Source organism: Onychostoma macrolepis, chromosome 20, assembly GCF_012432095.1.
Source record: "Onychostoma macrolepis isolate SWU-2019 chromosome 20, ASM1243209v1, whole genome shotgun sequence".
NCBI classification, from domain to species: Eukaryota; Metazoa; Chordata; class Actinopteri; order Cypriniformes; family Cyprinidae; genus Onychostoma; species Onychostoma macrolepis.
The window spans coordinates 15,541,978-15,557,480 of record NC_081174.1 but is presented as its reverse complement, the minus strand read 5'-3'; the positions used below and the strand labels follow the sequence as shown (position 1 = coordinate 15,557,480).

Genomic DNA, 15,503 nt, shown 5'->3' with positions numbered 1-15,503 from the left:
TAAAAGCTATTTAAACCATTTTGCAGTTGTTCTGTAACCCCTTTTCTCTCTAGCTCATTTTATTTTCTTTCCAAACTCAGTTGTACTTACATTTGGGGTTTAGAGAGTGTTCATTTTGGTCCAGGTTTGTGTTGCACTTCTGCTGTCACCTGGAATGACACAAGTCTGTCTGTCTGTTTCTGCACAGGGTGTGAGCGGTATGTCCGTGGATGAGAAGTCTGAAGCTCCCATGTACGTGTATGAGTCGACGGTGCACTGTACCAACATCCTGCTGGGTCTGAATGAGCAGCGGAAGCAGGGCCTGCTCTGTGATGTGACCGTGCTGGTGGAGGGGAAGGAGTTCCGCGCGCACAGGGCTGTCCTAGCGGCCTGCAGCGAGTACTTCCTACAAGGATTCGTCACCCAAAGTGACAATGAACTGGTTCTCAGCATGCCAGAGCAGGTATGGCTAAACACATTATTATCATGCACATTAATGGTCCAACAAATTACTGAGAGGTTGCCAGGTCACTGGTGAATTCAATACCATTCAAAAGTTTTGGGTCAGTAATATTTTTTTAAGTAATGTTTTTATTTAGCAAGGATGCTTTAAATTGTTTAAAAGTGACAGAAAAAATGTATATTGTTACAAAGAACTAACTTTCTATTCATCAAAGAATCCTAAAAAATGTATCAAGGTTTCCTTAAAAATATTAAGCAGCACAGCTGTTTTCAACATGGATAATACGGTAATTAGATTTGATTTAATAAAAATAAAATAAAATAAAATAGAAAAAAGTTATTTTACAGTATTAGTTTTACTGTAATTTTACTGTATTTTTAATATACATTAAATACATAAAAAAATCTTACAGACCCCAAACTTTTAAATTATATTGTATGTTTTAGGTGGGCCTCACAGCATAGCTTTTGAAAAATAGTATAAAATTCCTGACATGGTTTTTCATGCATCACTTTTCCAGTATACTAACGTCATGCTGTACAGTAAAGCATGACTATAATCACCACTCATCACCTGTCTACCTACCATATGGCAGTGGCCATTATTTTACTCATCTTTATAAGCAATAGCCGTGTCTCTCTAACACACACTCATACACCTACATGAGCAGTAGTTTGTTTTCTCTCACAGCCCAAAATGCACATTTAATGAACTAGCATCTGTTGCATTAACCCTCCATCTCCGTTCTCCGGTTCATGGATCTAAAATTAAGATGCAAAGTTTCTCGAAAGCAAAGAATTAGCATAACAAATGGTTGCATTTATTATGGTTTCTATTACGTAGCGGAGTAAGAATTTTAAGTGATTTTAATGAGACGTACTTGATTAATTTCCTCCTTTTAGACTGTCAAGTAGCAATTTAGTGTTTTAATGACATGTTTAAAGTTCATATCAACTGAACAAAAACAAGGCAGAGATTTCGTGTAGAATACATGTAGCTATTAGTAAACAAAGCAAAACTATGAAGATTTTTTTTTTCTAATACTTAAACAAGACTTGGTTATGACAATTTTAGATTTGAAAATTGTCTTAAGTGATAAGCATTATTACTTTTAATTAGTGCGATTAATCGCATGCAAAATAAAAGTTTTTGTTTGCATAATATATGTGTGTGTTCTGTGTATATTTATTATGTATATATCAATCCACACCCATACAGTATATATTTTGAAAATATTTACATGTATTTACATGTCTATATTTATATAGTTTATATTATAAATAAATGTATTCACTATATAAGCTGAAATATACACATGCACACATACACATTTTTTTGGATGTGATTAACTCGATTAATCGTTTGACAGCACTACTTTTTATTCTAGCACATTAATGGATGATTGAATTAAATATTATAGAGGGCAACAGTTGGGTTCTGGAAGTAAAAAAAATAAAAAATACATTTTAGCATAGTAGGACATTTTTAACAATATTTTTTAACAATTAATTAACAGACTTACTGTGGCACATGAGGTTGTTGAAGCTGCCCCTCCACATTTTTTTCACTGTATTTTTATATATAATCATCTTCATCATAGGAAATTGCTGGTGAAAAACTACATTTCCCATGACTCTGCACTGAAATCTCCACCAATAAGAATTAAAGCAGTCAAATCATGCCAGGAGAACACTTTAGCATCTGCCCATTCCCATAAAACACTGTGAATTTCCCTGTGGTCTTTGTATGTATATTGCAATAGACGTAAATTACATGGTTTAATTTTATGTAATTGCTACCTTCAAATCAATATGTTTTTAATTCATTCAGAATTTAATTATTTTTAATTCGGTTATTATATTATAGTGGGATTATAGTTTTTAACCACATTAAAACCATCTTTTTGTCCGATTTGTGAATACATTTGTGCTTTAAATCAAAGTTTGTAATGTTGTGATTGACCTTATTGCTGATTGGTTTGGTTCTTGGCTTATCATAATTTCACAAAGACTTTCAAACAACCCTATGGGACAAACCAAAGCTTTTGCACTCTTCCTCTAGGTGTGTTAAAGTGTGATTGTGATGTGAGTTTCAATGGAACTGAACAATTAAAATCATAGTCTAAGGACTTGCTAAGATTTTGTGGTTGCCGTACACATTAGTACAGAAATGCACATACACACACCCCTGCTTTCCGGGCTCTGGAGTGATTGAGTTTTCCACAGAGGTGTTATTGTGGCATAAGAACACCTCCAGTCCTGTATTCACACCTCCGCTTATACAGTCACTATCATGTGAGCACGCACATGCACATCTTCAGAAGTGGGACACTTGTCACGCATGGGACATGTGGTTTGAAGTGGGATGTGACCAGTGATGTTATTGTTAACAATTAAAATGTTTAATTGAAATACAGCTGAAATTAAACATGAATATGAAATTAAAAAGTAAACTTAAAACTGAAATTGAATTAGAAATATTGCGATGCAACTGAAATAAGTTGAAGTACTAAAATTACTAAAACAGAAATTAAAATATATAGTATAGTAAAACGATTAATCGCATCCAAAATAAAAGTTTTTGTTTGCATAATATATGTGTGTGTTCTGTGTATATTTATTATGTATATATCAATCCACACCCATACAGTATATATTTTGAAAATATTTACATGTATTTACATGTCTATATTTATATAGTTTATATTATAAATAAATGTATTCACTATATAAGCTGAAATATACACATGCACACATACACATTTTTTGGATGTGATTAACTCGATTAATCGTTTGACAGCACTACTTTTTATTCTAGCACATTAATGGATGATTGAATTAAATATTATAGAGGGCAACAGTTGGGTTCTGAAGTAAAAAAATAAAAATACATTTTAGCATAGTAGGACATTTTAACAATATTTTTAACAATTAATTAACAGACTTACTGTGGCACATGAGGTTGTTGAAGCTGCCCCTCCACATTTTTTTTCACTGTATTTTTATATATAATCATCTTCATCATAGGAAATTGCTGGTGAAAACTACATTTCCCATGACTCTACACTGAAATCTCCACCAATAAGAATTAAAGCAGTCAAATCATGCCAGGAGAACACTTTAGCATCTGCCCATTCCCATAAAACACTGTGAATTTCCCTGTGGTCTTTGTATGTATATTGCAATAGACGTAAATTACATGGTTTAATTTTATGTAATTGCTACCTTCAAATCAATATGTTTTTAATTCATTCAGAATTTAATTATTTTTAATTCGGTTATTATATTATAGTGGGATTATAGTTTTTAACCACATTAAAACCATCTTTTTGTCCGATTTGTGAATACATTTGTGCTTTAAATCAAAGTTTGTAATGTTGTGATTGACCTTATTGCTGATTGGTTTGGTTCTTGGCTTATCATAATTTCACAAAGACTTTCAAACAACCCTATGGGACAAACCAAGGCTTTTGCACTCTTCCTCTAGGTGTGTTAAAGTGTGATTGTGATGTGAGTTTCAATGGAACTGAACAATTAAAATCATAGTCTAAGGACTTGCTAAGATTTTGTGGTTGCCGTACACATTAGTACAGAAATGCACATACACACACCCCTGCTTTCCGGGCTCTGGAGTGATTGAGTTTTCCACAGAGGTGTTATTGTGGCATAAGAACACCTCCAGTCCTGTATTCACACCTCCGCTTATACAGTCACTATCATGTGAGCACGCACATGCACATCTTCAGAAGTGGGACACTTGTCACGCATGGGACATGTGGTTTGAAGTGGGATGTGACCAGTGATGTTATTGTTAACAATTAAAATGTTTAATTGAAATACAGCTGAAATTAAACATGAATATGAAATTAAAAAGTAAACTTAAAACTGAAATTGGAATTAGAAATATTGCGATGCAACTGAAATAAGTTGAAGTACTAAAATTACTAAAACAGAAATTAAAATATATAGTATAGTAAAACGATTAATCGCATCCAAAATAAAAGTTTTTGTTTACATAATATGTGTGTGTACTTTATTATGTATATATAAATACACGCACATGCACATATATATTTTCAAAATATTTACAGGTATTTATATAAACATATATATATAAACATAATATATTTTTCTTAAATATATACGTGCATGTACGTGTATTTATTTATACATAATAAATATACACAGTACACACACATTATGTAAACAAAATTTTATTTTGGAGGCTATTAATCGCGATTAATCGTTTGACAGCACTAAATTAAAGCTATATAAAAATAGTTTTTGAAAATAATAAAAATGACAACCGCACATAACAAAATTACTAAAATTTTTACATTGAAATGAAGACTGAAAATATGAAAGATGCTAATTTAAAATATTAATAAGTACTGTAATAGAATATACACTGGCTACAACCACATTATTGTTGAGAAGTATGTATTTATTACCCATAATATGCCAGTGGAAGAGTGTTGACATTGCCATTCTGTCGGGAATGTTAAAAATAAGTAAGCGATATGTTGGCAGGTTTGTCTGTGCAGAATTGTGATTTAATATGATTTAAAGGAGTTGTAGAGACTTCCAACAAAATGTAACGCTTCCTTCATTCACATCTTGCCTCCTTCATCAATTATTCATCAGTCTTTCACTCTGATAGCCAGGTGTGAGTGTGAACGAGGAGGGAATTATATCTTTCAAAGATTAAAAAAAAAAAAAAAGTCTGAGGATTTGATAAAGAGCCTATCTTCACCTCAGATGTGACAGAAAATGTGTTACTGTGTCTTACTGTTAATAGCGGTAAATGTCATGCATATTCCAGATAAGTTTCATTTAATGCTTTTTTTCAGTAGCACTGAAAATTGAGGAGCATTTCATATTTCAGTTACAGAGCCTTTCGTGTTGTTTTGTAATATGATTGAATGATTTGTTTAGTCATGTTGATTCAAAGTCTGCAGCTCTTGAAAGACTCAGGCCGTGTATCTGCTGTGCCGTAAGTGTGTGTAGACTTTGAGCTCTGTGTGTCGCACACATATGCAGCAGCATCCAGTGATTTCAGCTCAGCATTCAGGGTTTGCTGAACATCGCCCCCTATATGTCTCAAGAGGCAAGTGACGGTGGAGAAAGAACGGGAGGGGGGGTTTGAGCTGAGGTGGGGGTGTGCTGGTGGGGTGGTTGATGAAAAAAATTCACTGCAGATGAAATGTGAAACAAAGAGCACAGCCACCTCCTTCTCTTCCCCTCCGCAACACCCCCCACATCCACCCTACCCCTCCCAGATGACCTTGTTATTGTTGAGTCGTGGGGAACGCAACGGGCTAGTGACATCATCTGTGTTAGCCAGGGAATGTTGAGCAGAGAGAGAGAGAGAGGTCCTTAATCGGCTCTTTGTTGGGAATCAGATCATGAAGAGAGAGCCTCCCCCTCAACCCCCAACGGAGATGGAAGAAACCCTGTATTAGACTACCAGGATTCCGATAGGCCTACCAAGAGTCTGAATGTTTTTATACAAAGAGATTTTCTATAAAGCTTTTTAATGCCTAAAAAAATAGAATTTAATGATACTTAGGGATAGGGTGTTTTTATTTTATGTCTTGAGTGAGATTATCAGGTTAATTTGGTCATTATACCGGTAGTGGTTATTATTTGACTTTCATATTAGAGGTTTTGCTTTGATGATGATCTTGGATTCCCTCCAGCCACAGTCATTAAGAGAGAAAACCGCATGTTAGATCATTGCGTCCCAACTGCTTTTGCTCCTTTATAGATTTTATACTGGATAACTAATGGAAACCAACAAAGTACTACAATTGTTATTGTACAAAATTGAATGAAATTTAAATTTATGAAAATTACTGAAGAAGGCTCAAAAATATGCAAAATTATTAACATGATACAAGATATAGACTGAGTAATTTACAACTCATTTGCCAGCCTAACACATGGAATAAACACTGGGCCAAATATTTTCTTAGTATGGTGACAGATTAATTTGCACCAAAATACCATAGCGTTTGATTGCATAGCTTTTGACTTCTACAGTAAATGATATTGGAAGCTTTTTCTTCATTATGTTAATAAGCCTATTTATTTTGCTATGCAAGCTTGCATGAATTGCATACATGATTAGCTGCATTTTTTTATTTTAATTATATAATTATCATATTATTATTTTTAGACCTATGAAACCCATTTTGAGGTCACAAACAGACACAGAAACAGAAGAAGGTGATCCACTCATATGAAATGAATGGGAAAAGTTGTAGAAATTAAAGTCTTTTCGCACAAAAAGGAATTTTATATATATATATATATATATATATATATATATATATATATATATATATATATATATATATATATATATATATATATAATACATTTAAGTTAAGTTCAGTTAAGTTTAGTTTTTCTAGAACACATACACATTGCTTGGATTTTTGCCAAACTATTGTCTGATTTTATTACTGATTTGAAATATATTATTGAACACTTTCAGAAATTTTGGTTTGCACTTGTATTATATGTTGTAAGAAAAACTGCTAATTAACTGCATAAAAAAATAACTGCCAAGGGCTGTTACCAAGATGGCTGCCAGGACTTTGGCTGTGATTCACCAGATGAGGTCTGCTGCGCTAGATACACAGACGGGTGTGAATTGGCCTTATTAACTGGCGCTTTAGGAATCGAGTGCTGTCAGCATCCAGTATGAATGGTCATCCGTCACATGATGAAACCGTGTGTAATAGTTAGATTTGTCAGCTAATATCTGACCCAGATATCTGCTTTCAGTTCGCTCTTCATCTGTAGACACAGTTCAGCATAACCAGTATTAAGTGTGACTGATTTTCAAAGGAAGTTGATTCACCACTCTCTTCCTCTGTTGTATTCCTTAATCATATAATTTGCCATACCATTGTAACCTCTGCTGATTCAAGTGATTCTCTGTTCTGTTATCTTTTTTTCCTTCACAGCTACTGTTGTGACTCGTGCATTACTTTTAAGAGTGGTCTTAAGGCTGCCATGTAATAAAACCATCATTCAGCGCTCTATATCATGTTAATTCGTGATTCTGATTTGTCAATTGCGCCATCCAGCTGTCTGATATTTTTTAATAGAGTGCAATAGGTATCTCATTCATTTTCTCCACAGGGAAACTGATTTTGAATGTTAACTTTTAAACCTTCAAAAAAACACTTACTGTGAGCTACAAGCTGTATGGTTTTGATGAAACCATCAGCACAGATTATTTAAACTTTTTTTTTTTTTTTTTTTTGAATGATCATGTTAAACAACAAATTTCCTGTTAAAAAACTACATTAACCATGATTCTGCAGAAAAATTCTATATTTGAAGTGCTTCATGGGATTGTAGTTCTTTACCTCATTAATACATTAAGTACACAAACTTGTACCTGTGTGTTTTTGTCTTATTTTCAAATACTTTTTTGCCTCAAACCAAAGTTTGTAATGTTGTGATTCACCTCGTAGCTGATTGGTTTAATTGATCTCTATGGAAAAAAATACTTCCATAACTGAGGCTGCTGAAAAATTTGGCCTGCCTATTTCACTCTATTTCCTAATATTCACCATCGTCCATGGCAACTCTATATATCATTCCACTTATCCGGGTAAATAAAAGCGGTCTTTCGTGTCGCACAAAATGCTACTTGCGCCATCTTGTGTCTCAGTTATTGTTTTGAAAATTACTTCAGAAGACTTCTGTATTTATTCTTACTGTAATATTGCTGCAGTGTTGGTCTAAAGCTCAAAGTACTCCACTCATCCGAGTTTCGATACTACTTTGTACATTGTAATGGACTACGTTGTTCTTAGCGGGAGCTTTTAGATAACATGTTCACTAAAACAAATGCTTGAAGTGTACTAATACGCGTATTTGGCGAATAGCCGTATAGCACATGAGATAAAGTACAGTCATTAGCCCATCATTACTGCAAAAATCTTCTGCAGAGAACTGTACAACGTACCTGATTTTGCGCAGAGTACAATTTATTTTAATGCAGTAGCCTACTTCAGAGCTTGATTGAACTTGACTATTGATGTATACCAAGGAGTGTGTGTGTGGGGTGGTATTTGTGAGTGTGTGTACGCATACTCGAGTCCCGCAGCTGTGCTCTGCAGCTGTGTCACTGTGATTCAGCATTGCTTTAGACAGCCAGCGTCAGTCTGTGTCTGTATGTTTATGTATGTCTGTCTCGGCGACTCTGATTCAGCACTAGTCTGTACAGCGACCTCAAACCACCTCCTGTTATAAAGTTTACAGTCCTCCACACAGAGCCACTTGTGAATAGCAACCACGTGCGATTCAGAACCATTGCAACACTCTGAACCCCAACACACACATACACTGCAAAACACATATCTAAACACACCCCATAATGTGTGAATTGCAAAATATCCTCATTCCTCAAAACACTAGCTCTGTGAAACTATTTCTGAAGGGCCTATTGGGAGGGTTGCTTTGGATTGCTGAATTTAAAGAGATTTCCTTCCCTTGAGCTCTAAATAAGTTTAGCATGTTTGATGTTCCTTCATTGTTTTTCCCAGTACAATGATATATTATGACACGTTCATTGTTCCTAATAAGCAGTAGATAAATCATTGAAGGTTACGTAATTTAGGCAACACTTTCCAATAATTTACAATTCATTAATATTTTGAATGCATTAGGTATCATGATGAATTAACAAAGTACAATACACTATCGTTCAAAAGTTTGCGCTCAGTACGTTTTTTTATAATTTCATATTTTTATTCAGCAAGGATGCATTAAATTGATCAAAATTAACAGTAAAGACATAATGTTAAAAAATATTTCAAAAAATATTTCTAAAAAATATTAAGCAGAACAACTTTCATAACTGATATTAATAAGAAATGTTTCTTGAGCATCAAATCAGCATATTAGAATGATTTTTTTTAATTGTAATATTTTACAATATTACTGTTTTTACTGATACTTCTTTCAAAACATTAAAAATCGCACCAAACTCAAACTTTTGAACAGCAGTGTAGTTTGACAGTATTTATTAATCTTGGTTAATGTTGATTTATACATAAACTAAATTTTTATATAATTTCAATTAGAGTAAATTAACATAAGCTGAATATATTATGAACAAACATGAAATAACCATGAACAGTAGTATAATTTATAAAAAATAAAATAAAATGAATTTACCTAGATTAATAAATTATGAAATAAAGGTATTTTTCATTGTTAGTTTATGATGCCTAATGCGTTAATGAATTTAACCTTTTGTAAAGTGTTACAATAATGTATTTGTTTTTCACTTGCATTTTTAATTTAATTGAATTTAAACTAATTATTTAATATATAAAATTTTATTATATTTTATCCTCTCTCTGACCATTTGAACTTAACAGGCGTTTGTCGGGTTTTTGAAATATCACATCATAACCACATATACAGAAAATGTCTCATTTGAGGGAAAGGCTAAATGTTTAGCAGGTGTTACTGTTAATTGCTGATATACCCAAACATGGTGAGAGGCTTTCAAGCAGGTCAGGACCTGGCTGGGGCAGTCGAGGGGTAATCCTGAGGGATAGAGCAGGTCAGAGAAGGAAATAACAGCAGACTACATAAATGCTAGCACGAGACTATCACACATTTGCAGCCCTTCATGCAGATGGAGGGAGATCTGTCTTCTATCACAGCTGGGGGGGTTGGGCAGAGAGGGAAAGCCAGCGAGAGAGGAAGTCCGTCTGTTAAATGGAAATCTGTGTAAGAAGAGAAATTACTCGAGAAGGGAAACAAGAGTGAAAAGGTCTTAAATGCCAAACAATGCAGTGATGTCCAGCTCTTAAGGACTGCGAGGTCATGTCCTTTTCTCTGTCTGGTTGTGTACCGTAAACCTCACTTTGAGAGGATTAGCCAGTAGAGTATCTGATTTAATCCATCGCACTAGGGAGGGATAACTCTAAATCTGTCAAGCGTTTACCCATCTGAGTGTCTGCTTGTGACTTTGTGTGTGTACGTGTCTGACACATTATACAGTAGACACAAAATGAATTTGGGTGCTTTAGATAGACCTGTAAATATCTGAATGGCAATGGCATTAAATACTAAAACCTGCATCTGAAAAACAAATGTTTCAAAATAAACCTTACCTTTTAGCCATTTTTCCAGTTATTTTTTTTCCAAATGGGTCCATGTGTTTGTGTTAGAGAGAGAAAAAGAGATAGTGGTCAGAGGAGTGTCCACAATTAAGAAAATTGTAAAAGGAAGTCAAATTAAAAGGAATAAAGAGCAATGAATTAAATAATTGATGTAAGGAATTTTTTTCATTTAAAAGTATGAAATGTATTTTTTTTCTATCTGAGAGTATCATTTCCTGTTTTGTAATTTTTTTTTTTTTTTTTTTTCTGCATGTTATTCATATCACATGACTGTGATTTTTGTGGACAGAAGTTGTTCAAATATTAGTAAGCAGTGAAGCAGTTTTGGTGAAATATTTTTTTTTCTGAAAAGTAATAATAAAAAATATGCCAGATTAGAATTTTTTTTTCTTCATTATGACTTTATGCATCAAAAAAGAAAAGAAACGAAAAAATATGCTTATTATAACATTTTGACGTATTCATGCCAATGTATGTGTAAATTGCATTTGAATGTATTTTTAATAATGAATAAAAACTAAAAATGGCATCACATCATTATATAAACCTTAGATTACCTTAAATAAAATAAAAAAAACAAATACATAAAATTATAACAACAAAAATAGTGGTAATACTTTAAATGTCCAAGATCTCCCTAATTGAATATATACGATTTTTCCACATGGATAAAAATAGGACAGGTTTAGCGTGATTGGTCCGTGCAGATGACAGTTTTCACATTTTATTTATGCAGTGCCAAAAAGCTAAAAATGATTAACTGCCGCCTTAAAACATGGTATTTGTGGTCATTTTGAAGATCTGCCTTCTCCAACTTTGTTGTGCAAACCTTCGAATTGCCTATGATGTCCAAAAATGCTGTCTCAGTAGGTTTTGAAGCACAGCCAATAAATGCCCTTACTGTGGCCCCGCATATTTGCGTTCAGCATGAGCCGTGACTTTGTGCTGCAGCGTGGCTCATTTGTCTGTGTCTGCATTTGGAGTTTAATGTCAGGTTAGTCAGCAGATTTCATATCGCAGGCGTCCCGTCTTCAGTAGAGGTTTTGTATTTTTCAGACACCCTATAAAGCGCTCGCTCCATTGTCATGCGGATCTTTGCCTCATTAACATTCATGACATGCAGGAATTTGCTGGAGCGAATTTACATAAATTAGCCGTCTCTGCTACTGAGAGGGGAAAGGCAAAAGATCAAAGAGAAGGGGGAATGAATGAACGAGAGGGCAGGTGTGAGGGGTTTATAGCATTCCGTGACCTTTTTATGGAAGGAATCGCTTGGCACAGTTCCCGAATAGTCAGGAGTTGTCAGGATGTATGATGTACAATTCATGTAATTTCCTGCTTTGTAACAATATGACCCTTTTGAGGCGCAGTGAGGGAGAATAGTCTGTAGTCGGAATTAGCATAAATGGCCCAGATCTGTCGTAGAGATAAATTTGCTCCTTTGTCTGTTTCCCACATAATAAATGTTGTTAACAGGTCCAGTGGCTCATATGTCAAAGTCTGTCCCTTAATGAGCTGCAATAGTGCTTTATTTTTCCTCTTCTGTGAGCACCTTTTGTCTTCTCTTTTGTTGTTCGTCTTTGTAGCGCTCACCCAAAAACGTTAGAATCATTCTTTTGAGTTGGATCTTTTCATTTAATTGGTTGAAACTTTCGGAATTATTTGTTCGTAATTGATCGCTTCATGAATCGGACTGAACCAGTTCTGATCCAATCACACCAGTTAAAGGCATACTTCATCCAAAAATGAAAATTCCATCGTCATTTACTCGCACGCATGTTGTTCCAAACCTTTCAGGTCCATTGACTTCCATTGTATTTTTTATTCATTCAGTGGAAGTCAATGGGATCTGAAGCTGTTTGGTTACCAACATTTTTTTTTTAATCTTCGGACTTCTTCTAGATAGTCAGTGAATAAATGTCTAAATTCATTCGAGATTTCAATCTGTTCATCACACGATATTTGGATTATTATACTTTTATGCTGACATGAATTTGTATTTTTAGGGTGTTATCCCTTTAAGCCTTTGTCTCGGATCGTATGACCCACCCCGTTTTAATTCGAACCCCTCCATCTTTTAATTCTTTCTCTTTGTTTTCACATTTCCATCGCTCCATGCTCTTCATTCCCTCACTTACTTTCCATCCCTCTGCCTTCCTTTTCTTTTGTCTCCATCAGGCTGATGGGTGCGCGTCACAGAGACACTTGTAATAGCAGTCACAGATGGCGCAGCCGATGCTGCCGCTGCAGCCTGTGCCTGCTGATGTCAGCTGAAAAACACATTTCAGCACTTTTTTCCCCAGCAGGGAGAGCTGTTTGTCAGGCACAGCCTCTCCATACCTTTACACCTCCCGACATTACCGTCTCTTTCCACCTTCTCTCACAAAACGTTGGGAAAATGTAAAAGATTTTCAGGTTTTTGATGATATTCAATTTATGTTCTAGATAATTATTGAAAGAGTTGATTTCCAACCCCCTTCTCATAGTTTTCTTAACTAGTGTATCAATTCTGGTATTTATGTTACAAGCAATGTCTGCATCTGTTCTTTTTTTTAATTAGAGCCAAGTACATTTAAAATGTTTTATTTAAAAAAAAAAAATATTTAAATGCATCAATATAACAACAGCAATATTCAGCCACATATCTAAATTTTACCAGAATATTTTAATATATGAAAAGTACCATGCAAAGAATTTTGATTTATTTAAACATTCGTTTTAATGATCGATTTAAATAATGCATTTAATTCAACATTCTCAATTGGTTATTGGATATGAATTGAATACTAATGCCATTTTTGCTACTGAAACATAAATAAGAGATGTAATTAAAACATCTTGGGAAACTTGATTGAAAAAATGCATTAAAATCATTGTACTATTCACAAATGATCATGAATATTCACTAATTCAAGGGTCTTTATTAATACTTGTATGATAAGGTTACACTGACTGATCATGCTTTAAAAAAAATCCATCATTTGTTTGAATGAAATCTCTCCCTCGTTCTGTTTTCTGTTCCTTTCTCTCCTAAGTGGACACACTTCCTATCTAAGAGCCATGATCATCCCCTTCAGATGCACTTGCACACTCTACATACAATCCTCCCCCACACCCGTACACTGTACACACACATACAATACACACACTAGCACACACCATCCCCCACAAAGATTACGAGTCAGCAGCTTCCTCTCAACAGTGACTGATTGGCGCTGTTGTGTTGCCAGCAGGCAGATGAGCCCTCTCTCTCTCTCTCTCTCTCTCTGTACTATAATGCGTCTACTGGACACAGACAGCCCCGGATGACTCAGAGTCGGTAGTCATCAGTTTTGTTTGTGTGCATATTTGTGGATGCTATAGAATCCTTTGTTTGTGTATGATGGATGAGTATGACATCTCTGAAGAAGATGGAAAATAAATGTCATCTATTATTTATTCAAATCTGTCTTAAATTTGATATGTTCTTCATTCTGCACTTTGCAAGAATGGAAGTCTGTAGATTTGCACATTATCATACATCATTACTCATATCTCTGGAATACTTGATTCTGATTGGTCAATCACAGCATTTCACAGTCGAATATTCTTGTATAATGAACACTAAACAGTTTACTGTTGTCCCTGGCAACAAGTCTCCTACACTGTGCTGGGTTTCATGTTTTTGCATCATTCTGCAGTGTCTTTCATTTCACATACAAAAATAATGTAACTGAAAGTATTTCATGTCCTTTATTTTGGGAAATTAGCCATAAAATTAGGGGGATAATGAACAGTCAGTTGATCATTATCACAAAATAAACCTCTTCAGAAAGATTCTGATCACCCTATCTGGGTTTATTTTGAGATAATATCCATCTGACTGTACATTACAGTATATGTTATATTTTAAATTTATATATTTTTCTTATGTAGTGTCTACTTATCATTTGCATTTAAGTTTCAAAATATAACCAAAGTCCGTGCATGTTCTGCTTTTCAGACACTGGTATTTCCTTTTGAATATATTCAAATATAGTTGATAATTAATACAGGTAACATTCAAATGACTTAACCATATCCTCAAAAGTTTGTACAGGAAAAAAAAAGGTTTGAAATTATACTAAAGAATTCTTGGAATGTGTGATTTTACTGTAATCAAAGAGACAACAGTTAGCTTAATCCATAGTCTTTCACTCAGTGTAAGAGTTAGTTTCTGTATAATTAGTTTTACGTTCCCCACACTACAGTAATCAGCTGTGCTTTAACTCATTGTAAGAGGCTCATTTAACCATAATCTTGGGTTTTCCCTCCATGCCTTTGCCCTGACTGTAAATAAAATCCCCATGTTTTTTTTCCAAATGGAAAAATCTACAAAACAAATTCTTTGGTTCTGGTGTTATAGTAGGAAAGAGGTTCTCTGAACTCCCTTCTAACCACAAGAAAAGTGTGATGATAACATCTAGGAAGACATACTGTAGCTGTTTGTCCCTATCAACAAAACAAACAAACTCATGATAAACAGTGTCTTGTCTCCCATTGATTGAACATAAAGTGTTGATCTCATTCCCTCCCATCTATGAGCACAAGTTCACTTGTGCTGTTAAGCACTTTACATCATTGAGGGAGAAGAGAGAGCGCTTTGTGGACTGAACAATGCTGGCCCAGATCAAAGTCCAGCCATTGTAATGTGTCTGAGAACGAAGAGCACCTACATCGATGTCTGTCCATGACGTTTTGACTCTAGCATAGCACAGGCAGAGTCTGACTCACTGGCAGAGAAAGAACAAAATCCAAGGGTATTGAGACATTTTAGTACTTGTTTTGACTTGAAAAGCCATTTTGTAATAATTTGCTTAATATGATTTAACAATCAGCATTCAATTACAATTTCTCTAGTTTACAAGTGAGCCTATACAGAGA

At 34.4% G+C, this 15,503-nt stretch overlaps 1 protein-coding gene across 5 annotated transcripts in view; it reads left to right on the top strand.

Moving 5' to 3' along the window:
- bach2b (BTB and CNC homology 1, basic leucine zipper transcription factor 2b) overlaps positions 1 to 15,503 on the top strand; it is a 101,560-nt gene that overhangs the window by 68,903 nt on the left and 17,154 nt on the right. For 4 of the 5 annotated variants that reach the window (XM_058755038.1, XM_058755036.1, XM_058755040.1 and 1 more), the window contains one exon: positions 188 to 442. In XM_058755038.1, the coding sequence (XP_058611021.1) occupies positions 200 to 442 (243 nt within the window). In that variant the 5' untranslated portion in view covers positions 188 to 199. Of the gene's footprint in view, positions 1 to 187; positions 443 to 13,900; positions 15,380 to 15,503 lie in introns of those variants that run through there. The other variant, XM_058755041.1, reaches the window with a different exon arrangement.